Raw genomic sequence first — 23,235 nt, 5'->3', positions numbered from 1 at the left:
AGTTCCCCTTGAAAGGTACCAAGAATAACCTGTATACCCTGCCTGGAACAGGGTTTTATGGGGACCAACCCCTGCAGCTAAGCCCGGGGCTGGTGTTTCCCAGCAAACAACTGGTGGCTGAGCCAGGCTCAGCACGAAACGGCAATGTGGAGCCATATTGTGGGAACAACACTGACAAGGCGAAAGGGGGGCAGATGCAGGCAGGGAAGACCTAGATGAACCAGTTGCTTTTGGGAAAGTGGAACATTACCTCTCTGGAAGGAAATAAATATAGAACATAATTAAAAAGTCCTGTTTATGTTATGAATCCTGTACAAATGTGGGTCTGAAACCCTGCACTGTCTTCTCATGTTCTCGTTCTTGAGAAATGCTGAATCAGCAACATATAGACGCTGAAACAATATGCAGCAAAACAAATTACAAGCAAGGCAAAAGAAAATAAGTTTCACACAGGTCGAAAAATGGTCATGGCTAAACGAAAGGGACCGTCCCCAAGTATTTTTTGTTCGTGTCACTTTCAGGTTACAGATAGTTGGCACCGGACTGCAATTTGATTTAAGGGCTTTTAGGAGCTGTTACTGGATATCCAATCAGAAGCAGAGGTGGGACACATAGCCACGCCCACAACTCATATCCTGCTTTTAATATTGTCACGTTGCTGTCATTCTGGGCATGGCTGTCACCCCAGTCAGCTGCACAACCACAATTTTAAGGCTCAGGTTCTTAATGATGCTGGGATTCGTCCTGTTTTGTTGGTTTTGTTGATGTCCTGAGATGAAGTCATTGGTTTATAAACTCAGCATAAGCTTTAATACTTTGACAGTAGTTTAGTTGGAAGCCAAACTGGCTGTCCCGGAGGGACGAATCATTCAAGTGTCCAAGGACATTCCGTCCCATGCCAGCCATGACTGTTCCGGGGCAGTACTGAATTGAATTCCAATGCGCAGTACTACGTGTACCTGTCTGGATCCATTACTCTCACCACCTCTGCCATTTTAAGCCGTGGCCCCCGGCCCCCAGCGCACCCCCCACTTCATTTCCCTGTGAGTGTCCACCGCAGCAAGAGCAGAGCTGTCCCTGAGCATGACTGAAGTCCAAAAGAACCAGCAGTCGGGAACTCAGCACAGAGAGCGACTTCTGGTCCTTGCGTGTCTTCTTACAAAACCATCAAGAAGAATCTTAACAGCCGAGTGAGGAAAAACAAGCAGACGCATGCGCACAGAATGTCATCCAGCGTGACTGTGGCCCCCGATGATTTAGGGATTAAGGCTGATTGGGGAGATGAGGGTCAGGCCTGCCTGCCGCTCACAGTTTTATTGTTACTGCTGAATGTGCGCTGCTGTGTTTTCTGTCGTCATGGTTGCTGTGTTAGTGTCGTCGCCGTCGTACTGCAGTTTACGTGTCAGTGGTGTTATTTCCATGTTGCTGGAGTTGTTCACATGTCGACGGTGTTGTTTACGTGTCGCTGCTGTCGTTTACCTGTCGATGGCGTTGTTTACGTATTGTGTCCTTCTGTTGTGGCTCTGGTGATGTTGCTGTCTGCCACTTCAGAACCATGATGCCTGAGGAACTGAGATATCTGGAGCTCTCCTGCTGATATGACGCCTGAAAAAAACATGGCTTTATAATATAAACTTCCTGGCTGCTGACTTGTGGATGGCAGTCTGTCTCCCTGTGAGCCGGTGACAGGTCTTAGGGCCTGTTTTACAGCAACTGGTTTCTAACCCCCCCTGCCCCACCCTACCCCAGCCCAGCCTCCACACCCACAGGCTGCCACGTCTCTTCTGAATGCTGCATCACAGCTGACAGTAAATCATTAATCAAGTTCAGTCGCACACACTCAGAAATCCTGTGCGAATTAATAAACAAAAGGTGTTTCCAGGTGTCACTGTCACTGCCTGTTTCTTGTTAAAGGCCAAAGTTCACCGCCAGGCTGCTCTGCCCCCAGGTGATCTGGGTTTATCGTAAGTAGAAGTTTCAGTCTGGCTTCACATTCGCATTAAGAAACGTTTCACTGGCTTAAGCACGAGCTGTTGAAATATCCCCGTTCCATCAAGGTCTTCAAGCAATTCCACCAATTTCCTTATTACTAGTGTAGTGTCCATTCCTTATGTCAGGGGTGTTTCTTGTCCAGTGAAAGCTGGAGAATGAAGCAGAATAGTATCTGGGGCATCACCTCCTTAAACCGTATTTTCAGCCTTAGCATCATAAGAGGACTTAATTATGCATGTGCTGATGTCCTTCACAAGCATTTCATTACAGCCACATGCCAACATGCTCCACAATTCCGCCCTCGTCCATCTCCGTCCCAAATAGCATCATGCAGACTAAGGAGGCAGGTGGTTCCTGCGTCTGGTGCGGGAGGATCGCGGTGGAGCCAGAGGGCGCACAGGAGAGACGGCTATGTTTATGGTGCTTTCTGGAGACACGCTGTTCATCCCACAGAGGTTTATGTCTCGTATTTCAGCCGTTGCACTGTTTTGGCAAACACTCCTATGAGCCGTACAGAGCGCATACACAGTAGTGGGTTAGGGTTCTGTTTGTGTGTCTTTTTTTTTTTTTAGGAAGACAGTAGTGGATTTTTGTTTACATTTCGTGTAAAGTACATTTTCCAAAAATAGGTCTCCCCCTTCTGCGTTGGGTTAGGTCATGGTAAGAAACTAGAAACTGACTTTATTTTGGGATGGTTTTATCGCTCCTTTTCCAGTATGTTTCCTCCCAGCTTCTCAGCGTTCTTTGATATGAAGGCAGAGGAGTCGACTCATCCCCCCCGCCCCCGCCCCCATTCCATGTATCAGTGTTCACTCCGGGGAAGTGCTTGCTCCGCTCTTGCAGTCACATGCTGCTGTTGGCACTCGACACTGTTTGTTCACCCAGGAGCCTCTCGTATACCTCCCTGACACGTTTTATTGACGCATCGGTATTGATGCACTGTTTTGGACAGTCTCTGAGTTTCAGGTGATTCGTCTTTCAAAAGGAGATATTTCCGTAGCCTGGTTATCAGACCCGACAAGAAAAAGGTTTCTGATGTAGCTCAAATAGAAGTGGATTTATCGGCATCGCCAACACAGTATAATCCTTTACTCTCTGTACAAACTAACATGCACTAAACACAAAAACAGATTTTGCACACCTTGGACCAGAACAGTGGGGACACCTAAGGGTTAATCAACATGCCCAGCTTAGCTGAAAAGAACAAAAAAGAAAATATACGTTGTTGACATTTTGGCAGAAAAGGCTCTCTGGACTATCTCCATCTAAAGGTCAGAGTGTTTCCAGAGCCTCAGCCCCGTGTGAAGAACACTTGAGATGAAAAAGCAAACCCACCCAGACGAAAAACAACACAAACATGCATCCTACCAGAAAATAATATCCTTGGAAATGGAATTGCCTTCAGCCTCTCCAAATATAATGGTTTGCACAAAACTAATGTGGAGTGCAAACTCTGAATACCCTGGTGCTGACCCTCCCTGCCCCCACCCCCCACCCCCCACAGGACGTATAAAAAAGGAAACTGGCCAGCGCGCTGTGGCATCGGGCAGCTGGGCTCTTCCTCTCCCACGTTGCTGGTCTTTGTCTTCTGACAATGATTCATGAAGACTTGCAGGGGGTCCATCACTCACGGCCATGGTGGAGAAGCTGGATTGAGGTTGATCTTGTGAGGGATGCAGTAAAGCTTAGAAAAGTTTTTCCCAATCCGGTCCTTGGGGACCCACAGACAGTCCATGTTTTTGCTCCCTCCCAGCTCCCGGGAGCAAAAACGTGGTCTGTCTCTGGGTCTCCAAGGACTGAGCTGGTAAAAAAACTGGCTTAGACCAAAGAACGTGTATAGAGTCAGGGTTAATAGGCAATATCTGGGTTCTGACTGGGATGCTTTTTTGTCCACAGAAGAAAACGTTTGTTCATTTGTTCAAGAGCGAAGAAGACAGTATGTGCTTTCACACCCTAAAATGGTTGAGAATGCACAGTGGGGTGGAATATCATCCACAAACGAATGAGACAAACTGAAAAACATGACGGCGTGTCCTGGGTTACATCACAGACGCCGGACAGTAAACAATCAAAATGTATGTTGTTACGTGAGGAAGAGCCAAGCAGGATGGATATTTAAAGCAGCTGCGACGACACTGTGGTGCAGTGGACGCTTTTTGTCCGTCCATCCGTCAAACTGCCCACCCTGTGACGTCATCTCCTTTGGTGTCTGCTGCAGGTGTGTGGATCAGGCTGCTGTGTGTGCAGACATGTCTGACCTCTTAAGAATGAGGGGGAATGTGTCTGAGGAGCCCCGGTCCCCACTATCCCATGCACCTCTGTGACCAAACCCCTGCAGCCACACATCTGGGATCCCACTGTTCACTCCACAGGGAATGTGAATGACTGTGGACATGTTTCTAAGTGCCACTGTGGGGGGTGCTTGAGAATAAGTGGGGCCAGGCAGCCTGGGGAATGATCGAGTTAAGCATGCAGATGTGCTTCACACATCAGCGAACATGCCATGTTCTAATGGTAATTAATTGCTTCAATAATTTCCATAATCGTCTATTCTCCCTGTTTGACATTCAGTCGCCTCACAAGCGCGGCTGGAGCGTAGGTCGGTTTGATGATCCGTATGACTGTCGTGGATCTCCGCAGCTCAAAGGCCCACATTATAAGGAGCGATAGCCGACTGCGCATTTATGCGGGGGGGCTTCGGATACGCATAAAACACAGCAGAATGCAGGCGAGGTAAATCAATCGGGGCGGATGGTTTTTACGGCTATTCAGGAAATTCTTCGGATAGTAAAACCCGCACCGCTGACCGACCCAGATGGAGTTAAGTTATATCAGGATACTTATTCGGTTTTCCTTTCGTAAGGAGAATAACCCAGAGTTGACACATAAGCATCTGCAGGCCAGATGGGGTAACTTTATAATTGCCGGGACATGCGATTCTCGGGACCGCCGCACGCTTTTATGATTTCGGTAGCCGAATTTGCATTTTCTGCAACACATGGTGTCCTGTGAAACAGCAAACGGAACATCCTTTAGTTTCAGCACACTCTGTTCTGCTCAGTTAGCTTAGATGGAACGAGTAATATTTCAAAAAATACAAACCAGAACCGAAAGATCTACAAGTACATCATAATGTACATGGTTAGTTATGATATTTATTCACGGGACCAATAAACATCACCAGTATGCAAATGGTCCATTATTTAATTTTATTAAACGTTTGGTTTTTTTTCTTTATGCTTTGTATTCATTCACACGTCACAGCAGCCTGCCACCAGCAGGGGGCGCCTCTATTCAGTTTTCCATTTAATTCCACTGAGGATCCGCAGCCGGCCGCTGCAGCTGAATCACCCCGCCGCTATGAGCAGTATCTCGAACCGCACCTTTTTAAATGTGAATTTCTGGGTATTGGAGCCAAGTAAAGCCTTTACGGTATATTATCATGCCGCTTCCTGTCAGATAAACCGACTTTTTTTTCTCTACTTCTTTAATGGGGCACACATCAAGGGTTACGCGTTGTTTATCACTGTCCTGTGATATTCCTGTAAGCGGAACATGCTCATTTGAGGGCCTTTTTTATAGATGGTACAGAAATTATACATATAAACAAAGACAGAAAATGCGCTTAAACTCCCGACTTAGAACTAGGATTCATAATCCTTTATTATTGTTAATTAAACAAAACGGATTTCCCCCAAACCCAGACTAACGTAGTCTCTTTTTTTGTATACTGACTTTGTGTTGATTTAACTTCTCTTCAACGCACAGCTGCGTTACAAGACCAGACAAGTACCTGCATGTTAGCGGAGGCAAATCGTGATTGTGTCCGGGCGCCCAGACGTGCTTCGGGGAAGAAGCTGACCGAGGGGGGAATTGGCTGTGACCGGCAAATATCTATCAGGGCTTCGGTGTGACGCTGCGCCGATAAAAACAACAACCTCCACGGCATTTCTGCCATTTTTTTTTGCATTCCTCCCCTGACGTGAGCCGCACATGTGTGACGTACTGCTGCAACGGAGGATGACAAAACTGCCTCCCTTCCATCAGACGATGGATCAAAGATGGTTCCAGGGTATAATGAGTTGTTTAGTGCGACACTATAAATATAGTTAAGAGTGACAGATCAGCTTCATACCTGTTCAGCTGATTTGCGTATGTTGGGGCGGGGGGGCAGAATTCCTGACAGTCTGAAAACCCAGACTTTCAAGATAAGCTGCGGTTGTCGTGGTTACAGTACTGAAGTTCCGTTTTCTGACAGAAATAGGACTTTCTGTGTTAATTACATAAGGTAAAGGCTGCATTGAACGGCAGTCACTCCCCATACATGGTATGTTGGCCTGATCACCAAGGGGAACAAGAAGAGGAATTTCGAAAATGAAAAGGTTTAGTTTAATTCCACACATTTACAACAAAAGAAGAAGAAGAAAAAAACGTCATTCCTATCCATGTGCGTTGTGGACGTTCTTAAGTACAGAAAAAAATGTAGTGTTACTTTATGGCTAGGCAGCCCCGGATTTACAGCCAGTTTGTATTATTATGTATTGTAACTATGTAACTAAGGCCATTTCTCCAGTTTGGTCAGCAGACTAGTCCAGAAGGCAGTCTGCTAGGCGAAGCCTGATAAGTCTTGTCGTATGGTGCATTCCTGAGACCTGACAAGCTGTTTACAGCTGCTGTGTTGCGTTCGCTGAAAGGAAAGTGAACCAGTGACACCCTCCCCCATAAACGTACGGAAAAGAAACCGAAGTACAGACCCCACCCTCAGAGCACGGAGTCTCACAGCCGCTGCCCCCTGCCCAACGCACGCAGTCACAGGAAGGGAAGTGAAGTATCTCTCCTGTTCCCCCCGGCCCAACGCATGCACTCTCGGGGGTGGGGGTCAAGTGTCTTTCCCATTCCCATACACACTTCTGGATGGTAAAATTAACTGTCTGACCCACTCACGTTATGTATTTCAATAACAGGAAAGTTTATAGTCTTCCTTTTCCCAGTGTCATGCATATGCACAGAAATGAAAGCTGGGGGGTTTTGGGCCACCGCCCACCCCCACCCTGTTTACCACTTTGGACTGAGATCACTGGCCTGTTTCTGACATGGTCACAGTCACACCAAGTCCACTGCGGAGGCTGCGAACCAAATATGACTCTTCCAGCCGCTGCTAGCACGTAGCCGCTGCTAACGTAGCGATGAAAACAACATGGCCGACTGAACACAGCTTTTATTCTCCATTGAGGTGAGCACGGCCATTAAGAGCATTCCACATATGTGTGTTTGTCATGACACTGGTTTTTTTGGATGAAGAGAGAGTAGCGTGGCCAAGCGAGGGGACCTCTGCCTGGCTCTCGGTCTGCCCAGTGAGGCATCCCTGGCATCCGTCCGTCTTCAACCTGCCCGGCCAGTTTCAGGGTCATTAACATTCTTGCTCACTCCCCCAATCCCCCGGCTGACATGCTGGGTCTCGTCCAGCTTCCCTCTCTCTGGCTTTCCTTGAGCCTCCTAATCGGGGCGCACCATCAGCTCTTCTTAGGGGGCGGGGGGGGGGGGATGCGTGTCGAGTCGCAAGACAAAGGGTCACGCCATGTCTCTCTTTCTTTCATGCCTACTGACTCACGTTTGCGCCCCGTCTCCCCAACAATAGCAGGGCCCTACCCTTGGATCAGTTTAAAAGACCTGAGGAAAAGTGCCCTGCTTTGAAGGAGCATCAGATTACGCTTCCCTCCCATGACCCCTGCCCTCCCCTCCTCCCCCCACAGGTGGGAGTTTGACTGGGAATTGAGAAGAGGGGGTATCCCAGTTCCCACAAACGTTTCCATTAGGCACCCTGGCCCTGATTCCCAGCCTTCCCAATCCCTCTGGCTTGTACAGGTCCCCCAAAAGGAACCCCCACTCAGCGGTAACAGCCATTCTGAGATCAGGCCATGAATCCAGCTCCAAATATATGTCACCAGTAATAATCTGACACCATCGTATCAACTGGCAAGATCAGCCTGATTTAATGAAACGACAACAAAATAAAGTTGATAAGTCTCAGTTCCTCTGGTTCTTGAACTTTCGATACTACTGTTGTCATCAGATAACAGCTTAAATCGAGGTAATTGATAATTTTTCATATTGTTTGTGTCCAGTTAATTTAAAATTAAATTCACAAACATTAACGGCAATTACACCTGTGTTCTATCAGCAGATTACTCGCCAAACTGGCTTTGTGAAACTCTAGTCCACATGTTGTAGTTTTTTGTTAAATCACGTTCATTACCGGCGTTTGTAATCAGAGAACTTTGATCTAATTCTTATTTTTAGGTCACTGTACTACGGATCATTTTAGACCCAAGACTGCCCCCTAGATCGCAGCCGCTGGTGGATTTTCTGGTATGATCTAATTTAAATAAGTACTAAAATGACAAGTGGCTGAGAATTTTGAGCAAATCACGACGAAGTTATTTATTTATAACCACACAGACCGCGTTTTTGTTGTTTAAAATGATCTGCTATCACTCAAAACATCTTGATTAATGTGAAAGGCCAGTTTAAAATAAGCACGTAGCCACGTACTGAAATTAGGAATGTGAACCCACTCCTCCCCAGGTCGGCGAAATCCAGCGGTCGAACTAACCCCGTAGAAATACATTTCTGGTAACGGTGTGTCTTAAAAGTAAGATACTTTCCTGATAACTATCGTCTGTGATGTTTCTCCGAGTTTGGCTGTTATGGCCATTAGTCTGAGACCTGTTGCAGTGTGTGTGTTTGCGGGTTCCTAAAAGCAGTTATTCTGTGAAAAGGCTAGTACTGACAGGTCGCTGCAGGAACAATGGGACGTTACGTATCTGGGTTTGGGGGAATGTTTGAAACGCATAGATGTGTAACCAAGCAATTATTCGTTTGCGTCAGCTCTTTTTCTTAAAGCAGGTGAGTCTATATTATAATTTGGCGCTTTATTTCTTTTTTTGACGCTGTGACGGCACGTCTGGCAGAGCTGCCAGGTCTTTTAAACATCCCGTTCGGATCGTGTGGGCTTGGGGTCCCCGGATCCGCCGCGGCTCCGAATGTCAGCTTCGCATGCGCGCTCGCCATCATCGGCTCAGAGAATAACCTTGCGCCTCGTTTCGCGTCTTGATTCCACCGGAGGTGTCGCCCGGTAATTGCCTATAGAGATGCCCAGTCACTTTCGGTGAAATTCCTAATTTTCCATATTTCAGTGTATCTTGAGATGGGCTTTCAGCGTTATATTGAGAAAAGTGACGCGCCCCCCCCCCCCCCCCCCCCCCCCATGTCTCCCATTTCTGCTCGCACATCCTTCCTGTACTGGAAAATAAAAGTTTGAATATGGTCTCCAAATGCAAACAAGGACGAAAGTCCGCATTGGCCTCGCCGATCTCTACTCACAGCCGTCCATTGGCGTGCGTCAGCAAGCTGACACACAGATACTGTACGCTGACGCCGGGACAGTAGCTTCAGCTTCCTGTTACCGAAAGACCTGTTTCATTATTTATTTTTTTCCCCTAGCTTATCTGCCTTTTAACGCGAAACTCCGCCTCCAGGTCGCAGCGAGTGGCCGCGGCAGCAGGGAAGCGCACAGACTGCCTGGCTGCCCTGCGACAGCTGCGTGTGGGGGTCCGCGACGCAGCGCAGAGCTCCGGCTTAGCGCAAAACTTAGCGCACATCGACGAGGACATGAAACGCGTAGGATCGGAGCGGACCTGAGGCACGGAGAGAAGGACAGAGGGGGAGGAAGAGGATCATTCTCACGGTACGTTTAGATAGGATTGGCGTACGTGCTGTAACAAAATTGGATGTCACAGGCAGATCGGCCAGCTTCCTGATTTTTTTGCTTAGGATATAGTTAGTATATATTTATATTCCTGTAATTTCAGGGCTTTATTGTATTATACGTTACGTGTTACTCTGTGCCGGTCTCGTTTGCCAACATAAAAGGGGTTTAAAATGGTGGTTTTTGTTCAGTGCGCTGTAGCGCCGCAGTGTCCCGGGGATCGCGTTAACAAAGGGACTACGTGCAGACCTGCTCGGCCGCGATTTCTGACAGGCACCAATGCCCCCCGACCTGATACATGTGATTTTAAGTGATCAAACCACCGTAGGAAGAGCGATCTGTTACAGTTTAACAGTGATTTTATCAAAGTGTTGGCAGGCTGTGATCGCATCACGTAACTCGTGAGAAGACGAAAAGTTTCCTTGCCACCGGCAGACGCGATCAGGCTCAGTTTCGTTTCTGTCCTCGAGTCGGTCAGTGGGACTCGGTTTAGCTGGTCGATTTATGTGTCACTTTGTAACGCTTTATAGGATACTGTATTGCGTTTCGGAATGTACAACTTTCCCGGTGATAACGCCGATTTTCGCCGTTTGGTTGGACTAGAAAAAGCGGTTGACTCAGGAATAAGGTGAGTCCACAAATAACGTGACCGAAGTGATACCGCCGACCCGTTTGATAACTTTCTCTCCTTTTTCTACACCTGACTAGGTCGTGCGAGTGGTTTCCCGGTTAGGCCATGGAGAAAACTTTGCGTCTATTACAAAAGCCGGTAGATACGGCGGAGCAGGTTATGCAGGAACCGGCGCTCAGTCTGGTCACTGGAGGCGAAGGATTTACGGAGCAGCAGATGGGACTGTCGGACAAAATACCTTTGGTTAAACCTTATTTTAAGAAGAAACACGCTCAGAGGAAGTTGGACTCCAAATGTCTAAGGGCTTTAGAGGATCCCATTCTCACCACGTTACTGAACTCGGACACACTTGTCGCTAGCGATGGAGTTTTTGTGCCGCAAAACCCGGCGAGACCCCAAGCGACTCTTTGCGCTGCAGCCGTGGAGAAGCAGGCGAGGATTAACCAGGTGTGTCTGAAGGACGACGGAGCAGATTCCGTACTTATAAATGCCGGGGGAGACGGAGACATAACCGACCCTGCGACGGAGCTCGGGGACAGGGGACAAAAGGTGACGATGGCGCCCGATGAGTCCCATTTCCAGTCGCAGACACGGGACGCGGCGGCGCCTACTGCGGTCGTTTCCCCCTGTGAGGGGGGGAAAATGAATGGCATCTACAGCTCCGGGTCGTTGCAGGGAGCTGATTGCCTCCCCATCAAAGACGGCCAACTGAAAAGCGAGATCTTTCAGGATAAAAGCGAAGAAGCTTCCTTGGATCTCGTGTTTGAACTGCTGACCCAGCTTCAGTATCACACGCATCAAGGGGACGGGGTGGAAATCTGCGTGGATTTCCTGCAGGGGGTCTGTGTGTACGGAAGCGACTGCCAGCGGCACCACACCGTGCTGCCCTACCACTGGCAGATCCGAAAAGCTCACGGCCAGCTCTGGCAAAGTATATCGGATGACTCCCAAGAGCATTTGGAAAGGCTCTATTGCAATCCGGACAATGAACACGTCCGCCTTAAGTTTCAGTAAGTGCCTGATCGTCTTTTTTCGTCGCCGCGGTTCTGCTTGCTTGCTTCTGTTTAATACCGTTCACTGTACTGTTAAAATAAGATGATTATTTAACACTGAGAGCGCAAAAAGGCTCGCCGAGGGAGCCGCGTCCTGTGTCGCCGGTGTGACAGTGCTGCTGCCAGGTCTCTCGATTCTGGACACAACCAAAGCCCCCCCGCTGCTTTATTATGGATTAATCAACCACCCTAGTTAGTTAGTTGGTTAAGTCACGGTGCCCTCCAATCGGCATGGCTGTGAAGAGGAAGTGCTGCTGGTTAGTGAACAGGCATGACCTGCTGATTGTCTGGTGCAGTGAACTGAAACACACACACACACACGCGCACACACACCTTCCTTGACACTCACATTGCGGGCTCAGCTCCAAACACTGCCACCCTCTCATTCACCCCAGGCTACAGTGACACATACGTTAAATACATTTTTTTGATGGCTGGGTGGTTTGAGACCGCGCAGCCGGCCGGCTTTTGCCGAAATTAGCGTATGCAAACGTAGTTACAAGCAGGAAGTGGCACCCTGGTCCTGATATGGCCTGATGCTGATTATCCCAGCTCACACAATGAATTCTCACACTGATTATCCCAGCTCACACATTTACCCGCTGTGCTCATTTGCTTATGTTGGAACAATAATATAATATTGCTGTTGACCTGCAATGTTGGTTGAAGTTGGTAATGTGTGATCTGCAGTTAATTCTTGGTGTTTATTTAAAGACTAGTGTTCTGAGTCACTGTTGGTTTTTTTTTCCTTCCCTATCCTTGTCCCAGTTTGCATTCCCAGAGCCTTAATGGCCGGGTCATGGGTGGCAGCCCCCCCCCCATCACTGTGGATGATAGATGTACCTTCATTGGAAGTCAAGAAGGAAGGGTTTAAGGGGCCACCAGCAACTAATTCTCTCTTAGTCCCAAACATACAATCCTTGAAGCTTACTGGGGGATTGAACACCCCCTCCACACACACACACACACACACACACAGGCTCAGTGTTCTTCAGTCTGTGTTGTATCTGTTGTTATATGTGTGAATATTAAACACAGCGTGTGTGTGTGTGTGTGTGTATGCTTGTATGGGTGCGTGAGACACACTTCCCCCTCTTGCTCGGGGGAGGGGGGGGGGGGGCTCTTGTGGAACAAAACATCCAGGCGCAAATCGGACAGTGGCATGTGGACTCCCGGGGGCTGAGGGCGTAACAGCTCGAAACCATCCTGAGTGGAATGAGAACCGGAGAACGTGGCAGTTGTGTCGTGAATCACCGTGCCAGGCTGGGCCCCATCTTGATTACTCACAGCTCCCTTTTAACCCTTTAATCTCCACCCATGGCAGACTAGCCATTTCCCCCTTTTGTGGGCGACGGGTCGGCGGTTCCAGGCACACTTCTCCTCCCAAGGTGCTTCCTTCTTCTTGTTCTCTGTCCTATCTTTGTCCTCTTCCTCTGTTGCATCGCTTTTTCCCTCTGTGTGTCCTATCCCCCCCCCCCCCCCCCCCCCCTCTGGGTGGCAAGTTATACCCTGACACGAGACTCTCAGCTGACATGGTGTGTGCTCATAAAACCCGCTCAGTGCTTTTCCATTATCCCAATTTCTTCTCTTTAATGACGGGACAGTAGGTGGCGTGGTGGTTAGAGACACCGATTTGTAACCTGGGACTTCTGGTTGGAGACCCTTGATGTATGGGATCTTGATAAGGCAGGACAGTGGTTTGATCACACTGTTCCATTAGTTGGTGGGAAGGCCTTTAGCGGTTCTATTTCTTAAAGTCTGTGTGTGTGTGTGTGTGTGTGAGTGAAATGAGTTGTGACTTTATGCCAGATGCAGATCCGCCACAGCGTCATGGAGTAAGCTGAGGGTGTTGCAGTCAGAGCTTTGTGTCACTCCGATTCAGCAAGGTAGAACATTTTGGTGTGTTTGTGTGATTTTTTTTTTTTTATAGAAAGGACTGCCATTGCTCTTAGCGCTGAGCGTCTCCCATGCTGAGAGTATTGGGTAGGCAGCTGCCCCACCCTGGTGGAACTGGTCGCACCCGTGGATGTTTGGGAACGTTCCGTCCACAGAGTGGGCGGGGTCTCCCCGGGCTTGTCTGACGTTTGCATCGCACGTTCTCGAGTTTGCGTATACATGTGTGTCACCGTCGCGCTCGCTGCCCTGGGCGATCAATCACCCGGTCAGGTGAAACCGCCTTATCGGCACATGGTCAGTGTGTGTGTTGGAGGAATGTGACCGGAGATGATATCACCATGAGCTGGGTGTGTTCCCACTCAGGAGGTGGGGGGGTCATGGCCCGGGGGGGGCTTAGCACACCTGGCTGCTAAATCGCAGCGTGCTAGTGAGGTAGGCACGGTGCTACAGTGCGCAGTGGGTGAGGAATACCGCCGTGTGTGACTGAATGTGAGAGGATCCCTATAAGATGAATTACACGCCCAGACAGACTACATTCTTTCCACATGTCTGAGAGCTCATCCCAGTGCTGTGAGAGGATGAATGCGTGTTGGCTGGGTGTAGCGTACTGGCAGACCTTCTGCTGTCCTGCTGCTCTGATCTCTAACCCCAACCCTACTGCCACACTCTGTGTATCTCATGATAGCCCCTCACTAAAACTCAGCTGGGGCTCTCTGTCTGACTCCTAATCTCTTTAACTGTCTAACCATAACCGTACTGTGTGTCTAACTATAACCCTACTCTGTGTCTAACTATAACTCTATTCTCTATTTATAATGATAACCTTACTCCATATCTAACTATAACCACAATCCTACTCTGTGTTTAACCCTAACCTTACTTGCATGTCTAATTCTAACTTTACTCCCCCAAACTCTAACCCTACTTTGTATCTAACTATAACTGTACTGTGTCTAACCCTACTCCCTGTTTCTAATGATAACTAATTATAACTAATTATAACCACAACCTTACTCTTTGTCTAACTCTAACCCTACTCTCTCAATCTCCGTCCCTACTCTATCTAACCCTAACCATTCTATGTCTATCCCCGATTCTACTCTTTCAAACTCTGACCCTACTCTGTGTCTATCCCTAACTGTATTCTCTCAAACTATGACCCTACTCTATGTATATCCATGACTGTATTCTCTCAAACTATGACCCTATTCTATGTCTAACTCTAAATATACTCTAACTATGACCCTCTTTTTCTGCAACTCACTAACTGACTCTGCTGTTTCTGCCAAAGCTTCACCCGCTTTGTTTCTGCAGTTATATTTGGCAAAGGAGTATTCCGTGTGGTTCATCTGTTGGTGTCAACAAGACGGGGTAGTCCAGGCTTTCACTGCTATTGGTGCCTAAACGGGTGATGCTGGTACTGCTGATGGGCCGTTTCCTACTGCAGGCCGGCCCCTCGTCGCTGGGGGGAGGGGGGTCGCTCTCTGCCTGCAGCTCTCTTGCCCTCCCCCACGCTCGCTCTCTCTCCTTCATTTGAATTCAAATAACCCATCATTTGCATGACAAGCTGCTTCTCCCTTTTGCTGAAACTCAGCCAGGTTTTACTTTCCGGAGCTTTCAGAACAGGTTGTGTGTGCGATGACTCTGCCGCTTCCCGGTTCCACAGGCTTGCGGTGCCCTTTGACCGCTTTAGCTCTCAGGTGTGCCGGCTGTTATCTGCTGCTCATTCTCACGTGTCCCGGCTGTCTCTCGCGTTCCCAAGTTGACCTCAGAACCTTCAGGAGTCCATCTTTTTCTAATGATGTGACCAGGACAGGTTCCTTTTCGTTACTTAAACGTGATAAAAAACAAACCACCTTTTACTGTTCACCTATTCTTGCCCAGATTGTCCTTCTGTAAGTTGCCCTTTGTGAGCTTGGTGACCTCACTCTCTCTGACATCACGTCATGGGCCGGCGACCCTCCCCCTGCCCCATGGCCAGCTGGATTTGCCCCAGTTAGGCCAACTAGGAACCCCAGCCAAACCGTCCCTCTAACCGACTCGCCAACAAACAATTGGCCTTCGCACTTAATTTAACCCATGGAATTTTATTTTTAGTGTAGGACTTGGTTGCCCCCTGGGAGGCAGGAAGCCGGGTGGGGGGAGTAGGGGTGGTGGTTTTATGGGTTGTCTGGGGTCACATTGAGGTTCACCACCACAGGGGTCATGGACCCCCTGATAGCTCTGTGAGGCTGTGACCCCCCTCCCCTGCCCCCGCACCACAACACGAAGGCTCTCAGCGCCCAGCCTTTGTGCGTGCTGTTGCCCGCCCTGTGGTTACGGGCACCTGTGGCTACCTGTGGCCCGTCCCACCAGCACGTCACGCCTTGTTGCGCAACACAGGCGTTGACATGAAACTGCGTTGCTGGGTGCTTGAGCAGTTTGTCAGGTTACTGCGAGAGCGTCTGTGTGTTTCGGGGGGGGGGGGTGAAGTGGGCTCGCAATATGTTTTCTTCTCATTATTTGCTGATGCTGGGTGTCCTCTGTTATGCTGTATTACCCAGAAGTCACTGCACGTTCCTGTGTCAGTCCCATCCTGTGAAGGAACACACTCTTCTGGGTGCCGGTTTTCACTGCTGGGGGGGGCAGAGGGGGAGGTTTTCCCTTCCTTTCTGTCAGCATGTCTGCTTTCTGTTTGCCCCATCCCAGGCCAGAGGAGCTGTGTGATTTTCCTGTTTGTTTTTTGGTTTGAACCGCATGGGGTTTGTCTCCTGAGCTGGCATGTGGGTGTGACGTGGAGTGGAGTGGAATCCCAGAGGGGGGGCCCTCTGCTGCAGAAACATTACTCAGCATTTCTGCCGCCCCCCCCCCCCCCCTAAGTTTCAGTTTTATTTGTCATATGCAAGTTAGCACAGGGTCAACATTATAATGAACAAAGTGCAAATGTACAAAGTGAACCCCCCCAACCCTAACCCCCCCACCCCCCAGTTCACATTTGCTGAGGGTCTCCAGTGGCTCCCAGTTGCTTTGTCCTCCTACGCTGCTGAATGATGTGAGATGACTATCCATCCACACACGTAACCAGTATGATTCTGTTACGGTTTCATGTTGTTCCGCTGTGGCTCGGCGCTCTGCCATGATTCTCGGCCTCCGGGGACCGGTATCTCAGCCAGCTCTGGGGGGGGGGGGGGGGGCAGTTGACACCAGCAGTCAGACACACCATGTCCTGGACTGTCTGAGCTGTGCAGGCAGTGTGTTCCCAACCCAGGGACTGAAGCGCAAGACGGTGGGAGGCGAACAGGGTGGGCAACCATCTGACGGGGTCTCCAATAGGACAGAGATTTCTAATTACTGAGCCTCCCCTCCCCAGGTTCTAGAACAAGCCATTCATAGCCAGTCAGGATAGTTCCCGGTGTTTGACAGCATGTGAGAGAGTGGCCGCTCTGTTCCTGTTAATGGGCGCCTTTATCCTGAGCTAGCAGACCTTGTTCCAGTCAGTCCTGGTCTAACAGTTTCTGTCTCTGGTTCTGTTCCTATTGACAAACCCCCCCGCCCTTGAAAAGGTTGTGGTTTCAAGCCCTTGGGGACCTTCTGATGTACGCAGCAGAATGACCTTAATGGGGGGATCAGGGGTGTGATTGAGTAAAGCCTGAAGGAGATTTATGTTCCGCTCAGGTCCACATAGGGGTTAGTATCTAGAGAGTGGGGGGCGTGGTTTGATCACAGAGAGCACGCAGCCTACTGGATCACCCTGTCCTGGTTGAACTGTGACCTTTTGTTCGTGTGCAGGGTTTCAGTAACATGTGCTTTGCTATTATGCTTGTTTGTCTGAAGAGCATGAAAAGTGTTTGCCTGTCTCGGTTGGGGGGTCCTTTTGGCACCAGTGCAATGAGTAGCACCCGCTAGTGATTCACTGATGGACCTTGAATATCTCTGCGTGGATTTCCATTGATGTAGGCCAGTCTGTCGGTATGACATGCAGGTGGACCATCTGCATCCACGGATCTCTCACTCTCTGTCTCATCCTTCCCGTAGCGGCCGTGCGTTCACCCTGCACTTCGGAACCATGCAGGTGGTCGACGTGGAGTTCGACCTGGTCAGACGTCTGTCCACATCCCCAAGCCCGACGACCACGCCCCCAAGCCCGACAGCCACGCCCCCTGTCTTGGCCATTGCGCCCACCAGTTCAAGCCTTGTCCCCAGCTGTCACACTGTATGGAAGTACTACTGCAGAGATAACTTTGGCTGGAGGGAATACTCTGAGGTGAGTGCACACAGGCCACCCCCAGAAGTCGTAAACCACGTGATATACCTAGAAACAGCCAGACATATTCATTATTCCAGCTGGTTTATTCCATGCTGGTCATCTTCACATTCCTCATGAGCACTGCAGCCTCCTAAGGGGAAGTTTGCATGGTATCAGACCAAAATGGCCGACCTTTACATTACGGACACATTCACACACAAGCAACCGCCGGTGGGAAGGTGGCTTGGTCTCACAGGTCACTGGTCCTTCCATAATGTTAGCCGCTTGGGAAACCTGGTGGGTGGGTTCGGATCTGAACCTGGCCCGGCACCAGTGGACTCACGGTGATCTCGTCTCGTCCTCCAGCCCGTGGTCCGTCTCATCGAAGAGGCTAGCAGCCGTGGCCTGAAGGAGGTCCGCTTCATCACACTCCAGAACCAGTACATCCTGAACATCCGTGAGGGCTTTCAGCAGAACGCCGTCTTTGGGTTCCGCCGGCAGATCAGGAAGAGGCCCCTCTTCCTTTCGGCTGTGATGCTGACGCCATACTTACAGTAAGTGTGAATCTAGCCGTACTCAACGAGCCGCCCGCATCAGTCTGCGGGGGGGGTGGCGTGGGAGGGGCAGCTTTCGTGCCCCAGACCGAGGTGGCGGCTTTGTGGCGACCCGGCGGGTGGCTGCAGACTGCGAGTTCGCGTGCGACGCTGGCCGTGGGAGCGCCTCTGACGGGAGCAGAGCCGCAGGAGTAAACAGTGGGCAAACGTCTAAGCGCTTGTGCCGGTATGACTGTGTGTGCGTGTCTGTCCGTGTGAAAGTCAGCGCGTGGGAACGCCTGTGGTGTTCATCTCTGTGTCGCTCTCAGCCTGCACAGATCCACAGCTAGCTCTACCCTGCCCCTCTTATCTCTCCAGCCTCAACACTGGGGTGCAGATCTGCCTTCCCCTAGCCACAGTGGGGGCCATTAGCCCTCTGGCAGAGGCCCCCGTAACTCAGTAAGCAGCTCTGTTCCTCACACCCCCTCTGCCCGTCCTTCCGTTTTTTTTTTTTTTTTAATTGACCGCAATCTTTTTTTTTTCATGTGAAGTTGACTGGCAGGATTAGTGTCTCCCACGGTCTTGCTCGGGCGTCTTGGAATCCCCGGTGCAAGCGTGTGGGAGCCTTGTTGGGTGGGGGGGGGGAGGCGGGGTGCTCTGCAGCCAGCCGCTGTCACACAGCTGCTGGTCGACAGTCACGATAAGATTCCTTCCAGTTGTGTGAGGTTAGCGCTTAGCCGGACGCCCCCATTTACCCAGATGTTACCCCTTCTGGCTCCGCACATGCGCACTGCCTGCGCCGTTCGGGTCGCTGCCCCATTGTGTTGCAGTTTGGGGTCCGCCATGTTGGAAGCCGCGTTTAACAGTATTGCCTTGAAGGAGACGGATAACCGTGTTCTGTGTTCTGTTTGCAGGACGCTCAGCGGACTGGGTTCCACTCAGGGCCCCGTGCCCGTCTCGCCTACCTCACCGGACCCCTCGCGGCTCTACCCCGAGACCTGGCTGCCGATGAGCTCCTACCAGGACTTTCTGCAGGTGCCCGTGGCTCGGGAGGACCGCAGCTACCGTACCGTCTACAGCCTCTTCCACAAGACCGTGTCAGAGACCAAGTTCCGAATTCTCCGCATCCTCCGGGTTCAGAACCCTTTCCTCTGGGAGAAGTACAAGAGGTGAGTAGCTAGCAGGGATCCAAGTGTCTGCCGGGGATCTGAGTTCCAGCAGAAGTTCTGGAGCAGATTAAGAGTAAAATTCACACCAAAACTCAGAATTCCACAGAATTTTTCTGGAAAACGTATCCCGTGGACTGAGTTTAGGAATTTGCTCTTCAATTGGCAACAAACAGGATTTAGTGTTTCATAGCCTCACGTGGATTTAGTGTCGGCTGTCACTGGCAGCAGGCCGTTGAAGGGTCTGAATTTCAGTTGAATGAGGACCTTTTTCTCACGGCAATGGGCTCTGTGGCTTTGCACCTGGGGGCCTCTCTCACCACCCATGAAAACATCTCACTTTGCCTGAAGCTCTCAGGACTGGCAGATGAGTCAGACAGGAGGGAGGATGTTGTTGAGTCATGGACGGTGCGTGCGTCTCTGTGTCTACATGAGCCCCCGCAGAATAGACGATGGGGGGGGGGGGCAAGGGGTGTGTGGGAGAGGCCCGGCACAGATAAGGGAAGCGCACTCCACGGTGCTCAGTGTTAACGGGGCAAATAGGCCAGAAGCAGCCTTGAGACCGCCGATCTTCTGTAAGGTTGGGTAGGGGTCCAGAGGGAAGCCTGATTTGGGCCACCCGGTTCCATCATCCATTTTGAGGAAACTGTAAGCAATACAGGAAATTGTGGTGATATCTGCACATTTCCCCAATGCACCTTCCAGTCATGCTGACGCCCACAGAAACATCTGTCCCAGAAATAGCCGCACGAAATTGCATTTTATGTATGTGTATGGAGCGGCAACTGTCAGCTTTCTGGAATCTTCCGAAGTCTTCGTCACTGACCTCTTGCCCCTGCCCCTCTTCTTCCCCGGAACAGGAAGAAGGAGTACATGTCGAGGAAGATGTCGGAGATGGACCGCATGCTAAACGAGCGCCACCTCTTCCACGGCACGTCGCAGGACGTGGTAGAAGGCATCTGCAAGCACAACTTTGACCCACGCGTGTGCGGCAAACACGCCACCATGTTTGGCCAGGGCAGCTACTTCGCCCGTAAGGCCGTGTACTCGCACAATTTCTCCAAGCGCTCAGCGAAGGGCGTGCACTTCATGTTCCTGGCCAAGGTGCTGACGGGCCGCGTCACAGTGGGCAATCCCTCCATGCGCCGTCCGCCCCCCCTCAACCCCAGGGACCCCTCTAGCGACCTGTACGACTCCTGCGTGGACAACTGGCTGGACCCCCAGATATTCGTCATCTTTAATGATGACCAGAGTTACCCCTACTTCATCATCCAGTACGAGGAGGTACCCAGCACCGTGTCCGTCTGAACGACATTGCCGGTGTTTTTGACCCTCTGTGCCTCACTTCTCCTGCCCCCAAACCCCCCCAAATTGGGATTTTGGGGGCCGCGCGTCTTCACCCCCCAGTGACTCCGCCCCCCCAGCAACTACACCCTCATCGGCTTGCTTCATCTCGTTACCCCCCCCCCCCCCCCATGTTATGTGAGAAGTTGTACATACATTTTTTTCTCTGTTTATATTTGAACTGTGTGCCTTTTTGTTCATAAAATGTTTATTTATGTTAGTAAATGTAACACTGAAATAAATCTAAAAATGTTTTAATGAAATGTCCGGTGATTTTTTTTTTCTTTTTAATTATCCATTTGTAATAGTTTAAAGTTATATTCTGCAAGTCCAATTCTGCTTGTGCATCGCGGCGTGTGTGGTGGCCTATTATGAAGTGGCACCAACGCCAAAACCATTGTCCCCCCCCCCCAATCCTGCCCCCCAATCCCCGGAGCAAGCGTCGTCATCGGACACGATGGACAGCTAAGGGAGGTGGCCTGTGCAAGCCTGTGTCCCCTTCGTGTCCCTGCTCAGGGTCTCCTTACACGCTGGCTGCCCTCTGCTCTAGTGGCAGACAGGCGACATCGGGAAGAGCTTGGTTTCTCTGACCTGTCAGGTGACATCAGCATGTAATCCCACAATCCCTAACTCCACACAGCCAGGAAAAACAGCAGGAGCACCTGTTTATACAGAATTACTGTCATTACTACTACACAAATCTGTGTCCCCACCCCCATGGTGAACAGGGGGTCCATATTCCATATGGGCCTGGGGGGGCGGATTCCGTGAGCAGTTGCCTGAATCCTTGGATAGAGAGAGGTAGGGTTGACCTGAATGATTTGCAGGTTTGTGGAGGGAGGGGCCAGGGAGAGGGAGGGGGAGGGAGCAGACAGGCATATACAAGGAGGAGCTATTCTGGGCCTCCTGTGATAGCAGTATGGGGGTCTGTGCTCTCACTGTCATGCTGGGCTCCTTTGCACCATATTCCCCCTCCCCCTCGCCATTCTACCTCCTCGGAGCGGACGTGCAACCTGAAGAGTACCACTGCAAAACGCCCAGCAGGCAGAAGCAGCTTGTTGCCGACTGAGTGTGTGGAATTAGGCTCTGCTGGAGGATCGACTCTGCAGCCCCGGGGTCTCATGGATATGAGGGGACTACAGGAGTGTGAGCGACCCCCAGGAGAAGGTTGCTTGGAGGCCATTCCATCCATCCATCATCAAACCACTGCATGCTAGGCAGATCCCACTGCTAAAGATTTTTTGGGTTCTGCCTAAGTCGTCATCCTGTTCCATAGGCAGATGATTCGCACCCTGTGACTCTCATACTCCTGTCCGCTGTTAATTATTCGTGCTCGGAAATGGTTTCTCTCATCGATTTGGGTTCTCTGGGGAAGGGGAACCCACAACCCAAAAGAAAGGTGATGGAAACATAGCGAGCAGATGCTGTAGGGCCACGCTGTGAAACCCCACTCAGCTGCAACCCATCAACATTCCAGGTCTGTTTGCATCATGTGAGGTTTCACCAAAAGCCCAAACGTGGGCTGACGTTGCTGTGAGCAGCATGTAACCTCCAAGGATCAGTAACGGTGGCTTTTCATAGATCTTATGCTCTTTCTGGACCTTTCTCTTCTGGATCGCATTTACCATCCATCCTGAACTGTGGCCACCGCTGAGGAGACCCTCCACTCGAACCCGGATCTCCACCACGCCTCTACCGTCCCGACCTCTCAGTCAAGTCCAGAGCAGTCGGATTTGCTTTTTTCTAACTGGGTTTTAGGAGCTTTCAATCAGGGAGACGGAAGGATAGATTTCGAGGAACTGAAGCGTTACAGGAAAACGGAGCCAGGAGCCCACAAAGTCAATCTGCAGATTGAAAATAATATACCAGTTCTGCTCGAATAAATGACACTTTTAGAAAAAAAAAAAAACAGTTCAAATTTGGTCAAAAATATACGTAAATATGAAAACATCTATGCAAACATGAAATATGTTTACATTGTTAGTGTGGAATGTGCGGTGGAACGGCTCACCTGCTGCTGTGTATGGCCGCATGACTTATACCCACAAGCATATGGCTGAATCACTTGTACTCGTCACATAGCTGATGCGTAAGGGGGTATTGGCTGGTTCTGCAGTCGCCTCCCTGCAGCCTGAAGGACTACAACACCCGCACACAACAGGTCAGACCGCTAAGCGATGTCCCTAGTTCTCCCTTTCCAAATATACACACAAAAACACACGTAGCGAAACTCATGCTGCCTTTTGTATGAATATTAGCACAATTATGACACACAAGCTCATTTTCCCAGTACAGCTGTGAGTGTGCAAACACTTGTGATTTGTCTGCCATTGCTACATGTAACGATTTTCCAGTGAAGCCTTGGAGAATATGGAGCCTATCTAAGAGAGCACAGTGCACATGACCCAGAACTCCCTGTCACATGAACACGCACAATCACACCCTAAGGGCAAAAGTTCACCTAACCGCATGCTTTTGGACTGCAAGAGGAAACTGGAGTACCTGCAGGAAACTCATGTGATCATGAGGAAGACATACAGAGGCAGGATTCACACACTGGGCCTTGAGGTCACAAGGCTCCTATTTTACACCTATATTATTAAATATAGGCCAGAATATGAACATATT

At 50.1% G+C, this 23,235-nt stretch overlaps 1 protein-coding gene across 1 annotated transcript; it reads left to right on the top strand.

The window, feature by feature from the left end:
- The first annotated feature begins 9,403 nt into the window (after positions 1-9,403).
- tiparp (TCDD-inducible poly(ADP-ribose) polymerase) lies at positions 9,404-20,870 on the top strand. The gene is made up of 6 exons (XM_023792643.2): positions 9,404-9,739; positions 10,469-11,401; positions 17,354-17,582; positions 17,931-18,118; positions 19,012-19,266; positions 20,124-20,870. The coding sequence occupies exons 2-6, from the start codon at positions 10,497-10,499 to the stop codon at positions 20,569-20,571; spliced, it is 2,025 nt and encodes a 674-aa protein (XP_023648411.1). The 5' UTR covers positions 9,404-9,739; positions 10,469-10,496; the 3' UTR covers positions 20,572-20,870.
- The last annotated feature ends 2,365 nt before the right edge of the window (positions 20,871-23,235 follow it).

This window comes from Paramormyrops kingsleyae, chromosome 17 (assembly GCF_048594095.1).
Source record: "Paramormyrops kingsleyae isolate MSU_618 chromosome 17, PKINGS_0.4, whole genome shotgun sequence".
Classification (NCBI taxonomy): domain Eukaryota; kingdom Metazoa; phylum Chordata; class Actinopteri; order Osteoglossiformes; family Mormyridae; genus Paramormyrops; species Paramormyrops kingsleyae.
The sequence above is the reverse complement of the archived record's forward strand: the minus strand, read 5'-3'. Positions and strand labels throughout refer to the sequence as shown.

What these genes read in the sequence shown, in the direction of transcription:
- tiparp (XM_023792643.2), top strand. Translation starts at nt 10,497, where the DNA reads ATGGAGAAAACTTTGCGTCTATTACAAAAGCCGGTAGATACGGCGGAG. An exon ending in GCTGGAGGGAATACTCTGAG is followed by an intron (nt 17,583 to 17,930) that starts GTGAGTGCACAC and finishes CTCGTCCTCCAG; the next exon opens with CCCGTGGTCCGTCTCATCGA. An exon ending in CTCTGGGAGAAGTACAAGAG is followed by an intron (nt 19,267 to 20,123) that starts GTGAGTAGCTAG and finishes TCCCCGGAACAG; the next exon opens with GAAGAAGGAGTACATGTCGA.